This window comes from Procambarus clarkii, chromosome 78 (assembly GCF_040958095.1).
Source record: "Procambarus clarkii isolate CNS0578487 chromosome 78, FALCON_Pclarkii_2.0, whole genome shotgun sequence".
NCBI lineage: Eukaryota > Metazoa > Arthropoda > Malacostraca > Decapoda > Cambaridae > Procambarus > Procambarus clarkii.
In genome coordinates this window covers 25310516-25319477 of record NC_091227.1, presented here as the reverse complement: position 1 = coordinate 25319477, position 8962 = coordinate 25310516, and the positions used below count along the sequence as shown (strand labels likewise).

The window sequence follows — 8962 nt, the reverse complement described above, 5'->3', positions numbered from 1 at the left end:
ACAGGGCCCAAACCTGCACAGCAGTAAATAGAGCTCCCACATAACTGGACACCCTCTGGCCAATACTTTAAACCTTTGTCGCGGAATTGGTCTAAAGTTTGCTGCTGATACACGGTATCAAGCAAACCACAGACCCAAAAGACAATTGAGCACAAGCTCAAGAAATTTGAAAAAAACAATATCGTCACCTTCAAGAACGCAAGAAAAAAAAAAAAGCGCGAGTCCAGTACGTCGGAAAGCGAACTTTACGAGTCAATTTCAAGTAAACCTAGACCCTCAACTCCTGTTTCAACTTCCATGGCGTGTTCATCAGACTTCATGGATACCACGGTAATATCAGCAAGTCCCAACAACCTAGAGGACTAAAGATTATGCAATGGAATGTAGAAGGGCTGCACACAAAATTGTAATGAAAAACAGCAACCAAAGGCAAAAACATCCCGATACTACAGCAGAGCTGACTTCGAGCCGGACTAGAACTGAAATTCTCTGGCTTTTTCCTTCCATGGGTCAACGGGTAATCCAGGGGATGTGCAATTGTTGCGAAATGTGACCTAATATCCAAACCCATAACCACCCCACCCGATTGTGGAGCAGGAACGGAGGTAATTTGGAGTATATATCGAGCCAAGATAAACTTTAAAAAATCTTAAATGTTTACACGGCTACACGTGCTGAAAAAGATCTCTTATTTAGACACTACTATATTCCACCCTTGGATGTGGGTGGGTTCCAAGAATGAACCCACCCACATCCAAGGAGGTAGATTAGACCCAACCTTCGTTTCAGCCTCCCTGAGAAATGCAGCAACATGGTCAGTTGAGCCCACTCACAAGCGACCACTATGGGGTCCAGATTGATCGTAAGTTAAATCTACCGACCCCACCTCCATCTGAAGCCTTTAACTTTGTTTTAGCAAAATGGGACCGATTTCAAAACCATTTCAGAGTGGCATAGAAAATAATATGTTCCCAAAGACATTAAGTCGGGCAGAACAAGATTTTGCTGATGCAATTCAAAGTGCACACAAACGCTATCCCACTGAAAAAACTATTCAGACACCAAAGATTACCGGTACTATTGCAAACGTGTTAGAACTCTGACTCAACAGCACAATGGAGCTATATAAAAAAAAACAGCCAAGTGACCACAACAGGACTTTGTGAGGTCAAGGAACATGTGCAGCAAGAGACCAGGCTAATAAACACGAAAGTGGCTAGAATGGTGTTCACATCTGAATGACCACCTTAGAGGTGGCAGCAAATCCACTGGGCCAAAGGAAATAAAACACCTAAAAGCCCCACACCTTAAGGATCCGCATCAGAAGCGGAAGTACTGGCAACCAGGAGGCAGAAAGCAGCCAGTACTCAACTTGCAGATGTACTGGCAGTGCAGACCGGAAGAAAGGTGGCACAGAATCTTTACAGCATTTTCAGAAGTTTGACACTAATAACCATTACACACTAGACGAGCACAATTGAACCAATAAAAACTCCAAGATTACATCCCCGAGATACTACAAAATATCCTATAAAATGATTAGGAACCTCTGCCCAGAGGCAGACGCTGCACACTTTACGTTAATTAATCGAGCCTGGACTTCTAAAACTAAATCTATAGCTTTTAATAGAACAAACGGTACCGATCCCAAAACCCAAAGATTCAGCAAAACCCAGGCCCATTTCTCCAAAGCTGAGCAGCAAAGACAGCCAACACTCTACAGACTTTAGTGGAAAATACCTAAACTGCACCATGGTATGTATGACTATAGACGAGAGGTTGGCTCAGTGGATTGTATTACAACTGTTAGCTCACTTTAACGACAGACCAGGAGGGCCGATATTCCTGGACCACGAGAAAGCCTTTGAATTGGCTATTCTCTGCTGCCTTGTTTATAAAGAGGTCAAAGTTAACCTGCTCTCCTGGACTAAAAGCTGTCTCAGAAGCAAGAGACACTTCATGGCACAGTTTCTCAAAAAAAAAAAAAAAAAAAAAAAAAAAAAAAAAAAAGACATGAAAATGATACACCGCAAGGCGGCATTTTTAGCCCCCCCCCCCCCTTCCTCTTCAATTGTTTAATGGAAAGAACAGAGGTTAAAACTCCCACAACACCGCAGGCTGCCAAACTATGCAGACTGCTGTCATCATCAGAAAAGGAGGGGATGAGGCGTGCCTTGCACCCAAATGCTTAGACTGCATCACTGAAGAGGCAAAGCAGATTGGTATCAAACTCAACCCCACAAAGACAAAAGCCATGTCCATAATAAAAGCGAAGCCCAACGTGTAGCTCATAGTACAGGGTCAAGCAATTGAATGGGTGATCACTTAGTATATAGGAATAATCATGGACATAAGAATTTTAATGCCGAGGTCACTTTAGAGAACAGCGGCTCAGACAGCAATCTTCAGGTCACTAACCTTCCTCTCTGGAGGAGCCAATCTGCAAGTCCTTCGCACATACGATGTACAGGCAGTCAGACCAGTAATCCACTATGCCGTACCTTCACTCAAGTATCACACCAATAATTGAAAAAGCTTGAAATTGCTCCAAACAATGCTACGAGAACTGCCCTGGGAGCCCGTATGTGGACTAAACTTTAAACTACACTGGAAACGGGTTTGCCCTCTCTTCAAGAACGAATATCAAAGAACAGCTACGTTTATCAGCAAGATAATTATTTTCCCCTGATCCAGTCCCAGTACGGCAGGCCTTTGTGGTTGGACTTTGCCAAAACGGAAACTCTTAGCCTGCCAGAATGGGAAATTTCCTAAACAATTAAAAAGCACGATTTTTGATAGCGTGATCAATCACACCCAAGTTACACTTGTTCCCCGCCATGGGAGGAGCCTACCTTCAAAATAGTAGTAAAAGGTCTTCCGATTAAAAAGGAAACCTACAATCCTAAAGCGCATCATAGAGAAGCAAATGTGCAGCATTCCAGTAGCAGGAGCCACCCACAACTTCACAGACGGATCGGTTTACACAATATGAGTGCTGGCGCTGCTCTTTGCACGGACAGTAAACAGGCATATTGGAAATCATAAGGACCAGCATCAACCCAATCCGAGCCGTTTGACAAACAGGCATTCGCACATGCGATTGTGTAATGGCATTTCGAGTTTCGTGCAGACTCAAAAGCTGCACTTCAAATATTAGGAAAAAAGCAGTGGAAAGACTACGTGGAAATAATTACCAACATTTTGTATCTGAGCAGTCACTAAAGGCAAAAGACTCAACATCACCCTAAACTGGATCCCGTCCCATGTGGGAATCCCCTTAACACTTTAGTGCGCGGCACTCCCCGAAAAAAAGTGGGTTGTGCGCGCGGCGTTCTGGGCGCTCAAGCGTGAACACAAAAAAGTTTATCATCTTTTCACGCTCCTAACATCAATTCTCGAGCTACGTTTTTCATTTTGATATCAATGCGTTGGCAATAAAATTCTCTACAAGATCATATGCATAAAATGTCACCCAAGCATTTGCTATCCCACCACGAAGTAAATAAACACGAAGATGACTCGCCGTGACCCCCAACAGGAAGTAAATGTTCATACTCTTTCGTTTGTTGCCAGCCTCACAGTCATCCTACAGCGATTATTTTGATATCACTGAACTCGCAATAAAATTCCCTACCCAGACATATGCCTATCAATGTCTAATTATGTTCCGCACGAGTGTGGGAACTGGGCGAAGCGTTAGCCGTGATTTCAGCAGCGACGACACTGTTGTGATGCAGCGCTTTGAAAGTTTATACTTATTTCACTGTCATGACATTATTTCTCAAGCTACGTATTTCATTTTTATAGCAATGTGTTCGCAATAGAAAGTTCTATAAGAACATGGGTAGAATTGGCCAACAGAGCGTCAAATAAATTTGTGGCGAATAAAATCTTACGCGAATCTTACGCGTGTTTGTACCCGTGAGCGTAAATGTTTTTACTTTGCTCATGTTTTTTCAAGTTTATACTTGATTCACTCCGTTTTTTTTTTGTTTGTATAGTGTTCGGAATAAAATTCTCTACACAGACATATGCATATAAATGTAGAATCATGATCGCGGCCAACACAAGAGTGTGTGGAGTGCACGATTACCCTCGTTGTGACACCAATTCAATAGTCTCTCCTCTAAGTTACAATACATTGCCGTTTTCTCAAATAGGCACAGTGCCTATTAGAGAAAACAAAAATTTAATGGCAAACATATTCATACAAACCCCAAGTCGATCGAGTAGTATTTATTTATTTATTTATTTATTTATGCATATACAAGAATGTACATAAGGAATGTGACGATACAAATATGGTAATTACAGTCTTGTAAAGCCACTAGCACGTGCAGCGTTTCGGGCAGGTCCTTAATCTAAGAAAATTTTAAGGAGGTAAATACTTGCAAAATTTATAGACAAAAAATGATAACAGATTACATGAAATGAAAAAAAAGATGAGAGAAAATTGTAGGTACAGTATATTAAAGCACATAGGTAGCTAAGATTGATTGCAATGACAGCTTGAATGGTAGTTGACAACAAATTGGTAGTCACAATACAGCATATGGCTAGCACATAAAAGAAGACAGCAATGAACACAATGATAAGGTTGTTTGATATTACATAAAAATTAGGAGATTGGGTAACACTAGGTACAGAGCATATTTAAAGCTCAGTGTAGGAAACTAAGAAGATGAAGTTAGGTACTTTTTGGTTTCGCTTTTAAATAAGGCAAAAGTTTTACAGTTTTTCAATTCACTAGGGAGTGAGTTCCATAGACTAGGTCCCTTAATTTGCATAGAGTGTTTACACAGATTAAGTTTGACCCTGGGAATATCAAAGAGATATTTATTTCTGGTGTGGTGATAATGGGTCCTATTACATCTGTCCAGGGAGAGTTTCAGAGCATGGTTTGCATTTAAGAACAGGGTTTTGTAAATGTAGTTGACACAAGAGAATGTGTGGAGGGAGTTAATATTTAGCAAGTTTAGGGATTTAAACAAGGGAGCCGAGTGTTGTCTGAAAGCAGAGTTAGTTATTATTCTGATAGCAGATTTTTGCTGTGTGATGATGGGCTTAAGGTGGTTTGCAGTGGTAGACCCCCATGCACAGATACCATAATTAAGATAGGGGTAGATTAGTGCATAATATAGTGAGAGGAGAGCAGAGTTAGGAACATAATATCTGATTTTGGAGAGTATACCAACTGTCTTAGAGACTTTCTTAGTTATGTGTTGAATGTGGGTGCTGAAGTTGAGTCTCTTGTCTAGGAATAGGCCAAGAAACTTGCCATCATTTTTATTACTGATGTTAATGTTGTCTATCTGTAGCTGAATTGCATTTGATGATTTGCTTCCAAATAAGATGTAGTAAGTCTTTTCGATGTTTAATGTTAGTTTGTTCGTTGACATCCATAAGTGGACTTTTTTTAATTCATTATTCACAACATTATTTAGTGTATGTGGGTTGAGGTTTGAATAGATAAGGGTAGTATCGTCAGCAAACAATATAGGTTTGAGAATATTAGAGACATTAGGCAGATCGTTTATATATATAAGAAATAGAAGAGGTCCTAAGATGCTGCCCTGTGGCACTCCAACGGTAATTGGTAGAGTGGAAGAAGTTGTATCATTGATGGTTACATATTGGTGTCAGTCACTAAGATAGGATCGGATGTAGTCAAGGGCAAGGCCTCGGATTCCATAATGCTGGAGTTTAAGTAAGAGGTAGTTGTGATTAACAGTATCAAAGGCTTTTCTTAGGTCAATGAAGAGTCCAATCGGAAACTCATTTTTGTCAAGGGCTGAGTAGATAACGTCAAGGAGACTAATGATTGCATCGTTGGTGCTCTTTTGGGACTGGAAGCCAAACTGGCAGGGGCTGAGTATGTCGAATTTTACGAGGTAGGAATAGAGCTGTTTGTAAATAATTTTTTCAAATATTTTTGATAGAATGGGTAGATTTGATATTGGTCTATAATTGTAAATACCCAATATAACACTGTCCGTAAATTTACTTCGTGATCCGACAACCGGTTAGGGAAACCGCCCGTAAGTCCAAGTCGAAAATCCAGGAAAGTGACATTAAATGAGAAAGCTGATGAAATTGCTAAATTGGCAACACGTCATCCATTGATATAATCCAACCCAGCCTACAGTACATGAAAGACTATCACCAAAAAGCTCATCTCAACAAAGCTTATCTACACCAGAGTAACAGAATGTTCGCCCTCTGCAATATGTTATCTTCAGAACAACAAGTTAAAAAAATTAAATATCCAAAAGGAATCCACAGGTAAATAGCAGTTCGGTTATGTAGATTACGTCTAGGTTACAGATGCAACTGGGAGATTGGTGAACCCCGACAGAGTGCACCGTCTGCCAAACAATCACAAGTGTCACTTTTTCGCCGCCATCTGGAATGTGAAGCAACCAACGACCTTAGAGGAGCTTTAAGAGTACTCGAATCTTTCCGTAACCACACTGATGCCATCAACACTGCCACTCTTATGGTAAAAAAAGGCATCCAGCAGCTGGACACCCTCAAATACTGTCAACCCCGCGATAGCAGCCCGACGATTAAATTTTACCACTAACGAGCTATTCATGCCCGTGCCACCTTTTTGGTTGCTTAATCTTCATCAATCAATCGGTAGAATTGCGAATGTACTCCCAACACCTGTTGTACCTGATGACCTTCCTGCTGCCACAACTGCTACCATACCCTCCGCCCTGGTCGCAAGTCTCACTGCCTTCACTTCCACTCTACAGACTACCACCAGATCGACCACGAAAACTATAACAGACTAGAACCACCCAAGGCCCGGGTGGCACAAACAGTATTTCCTTCTCCAGTTCCCAACACTCCTACCATCACTATCTCGGCAGTAATGCCAGCAGACATGCCGTTTACAAAGTCTAACAGCACCACCAATGCTCCTGAAATAGCTTCTACCACTAATCCACGACACCCGAGCCTACCTCAGGCTGCGGGATTAAAGACACCAACTACGTATGTTACAGACTCTTCAGACTAGGAAATTTTAGGAGGAGTCTTTCGCCACACCACAAATATCACACCTACTTGATACAAGATGACCTCGAAGAGGTCACCTCACCAAACTTCAACGACAGCACTGATCAGCCAAAGTCTCAGGCAAACAGAAAACTGAAAACCTGGAGGGCTATACTAACCCACCAGCTCCATAATTGGTACCGCTAGCCCTTCGGGGCTGAAATTCACAATGAAAACCCAAATACATCCCCCAGATCTTTAGTATCAGTTACTGATCCAGATAATGGATCTGGAAGAGCTTATACTTAGGGTCTCCATAGCCCATTCTACTTTGAACTTTTCCTTTAAGTAGCCGACTCTTGACAATAACAAAATACTGTTACTTATCCGATCGACACTGATGAGCACGAACCGCCCAGTGAAAAGTAGAGTGACTAGATAGCCAGAAAACACTGCCCATTATAAAAGTCTCACTTTCCAACCTCCTTCCAATCCGAGAACAAAAGGGGAAAGTATCCTAAAGTGTACAGGTTACGGCAGTGAGCGAGACAAGCTGGGTGTGTGCAAGCCTGCACGTCTTGTACCCACCGTTTTATCGAGCAATAAAACCCACTGGCTCTCGGCCGAGCAGGGTTATTGGAAAAACCAAACTAGTCAATAGGTAAACCCCAAGTGGCGGCAGCTCAAGGAGGGAGAGGAAAGGGTCTATACATGTCCACTACACATGGCTCCCACGTTTAAAATTTGATCCAATTATTAAAGAAAACAGTCTTGTCAATATTTAGATTGAGACTTAAAAAAAATTCAAATGAAGGAATAGAAACGGCAGGATTAGAGAACATTTTACCAATATTTATCTTCAGTAGCTGTATTTTAACTAATACTCTAATCGTTTGATTACAAACCGTACGACTCTTGCTTCATGAAGCAGCGATTGCAAATCCAACCATTTTATTCCCATAAAACCATTAGAGAACAGTAACCAACTCGGACCTTTGTGGTTTGAAGAAGGCTAGGCGGAAGGAGGGTGCTGGGCAGGTGGGTCTTCATCACTCTCGGAGCAGGTAGAGCCTCGCTAATCTGTAGAAACACTCCGTCTTCAACCTTCTTGCCTGGACACATTTGACGAAACATTTCTGTGAACTGCTGAGGATTCTCAGTGCTTCTGATGGTCTTGCTGTCAAGCATCATGTCAAAACTGGAAATGTTTTGTTGTTGTTGTTATTACTACATCTACCCAGAGCTGAAATACTTAAATTTAATCGCTTTAGAATAAATACATTTGAGTTTATTCTTAAATCACCAATTATGCAATAAGTTCTAGCAATACATTTCTTTATATAAACCCATCCAGAAGCACAAATACAGGATCCTTCATATATTGCAACCGATATATGAATGGTTCTTTGCTAATCTCACATGTTGCACCCGACAGTTAACACAAGACTTCACATATTCAAGCACACATTAACATCACGTGCACAAACATGTGGTAATCATGAGGTAATAAAGAAATTTAAAGCAAACACTTATCGTCACAAAACTATCACCATCTTAAAACAATATTATGCTTCACGTTACAAATTTTATATGACCTATACCTATAGGTCATATTTTATATGACCTATACCTATAGGTCATTTTATATGACCTATATATGACGATATAGCAGAAAATTCTGTTAGGAGAAAATTCCGTTAACATGCCAGATTTTCGAAAAGCTGATTTTAATAGCCTTAGAAATTTTTTGGGTCAAATTGATTGGAAAGTCTTGGGTATGGGGTGGGGGCCGGTCTTGGAGCGAGACATGAACCCAGCGATAGGTGACGTAAATGGGGATTTCGATGTGGATTCAATATATAACTTATTTAAGAATATTCTAAACAAAGCACAGGAACGTAGTATACCATACAAATTGAATAGATCGAATACCAATGACCCAAAGTCGATAACAAAGAAT

General features: G+C 41.0%; 1 protein-coding gene across 6 annotated transcripts in view; it reads right to left on the bottom strand.

Moving 5' to 3' along the window:
- Positions 1-8962, bottom strand: part of LOC138357414 (sulfotransferase 1C4-like) — an 81409-nt gene that overhangs the window by 65754 nt on the left and 6693 nt on the right. For 4 of the 6 annotated variants that reach the window (XM_069314250.1, XM_069314252.1, XM_069314253.1 and 1 more), the window contains exons 4-5: positions 7996-8200; positions 4230-4361 (exon numbers count right to left, since the gene is read on the bottom strand). In XM_069314250.1, the coding sequence (XP_069170351.1) occupies positions 4257-4361; positions 7996-8200 (310 nt within the window). In that variant the 3' untranslated portion in view covers positions 4230-4256. Of the gene's footprint in view, positions 1-4229; positions 4362-5949; positions 6404-7995; positions 8201-8962 lie in introns of those variants that run through there. The other 2 variants (XM_069314255.1, XM_069314251.1) reach the window with 2 other exon arrangements.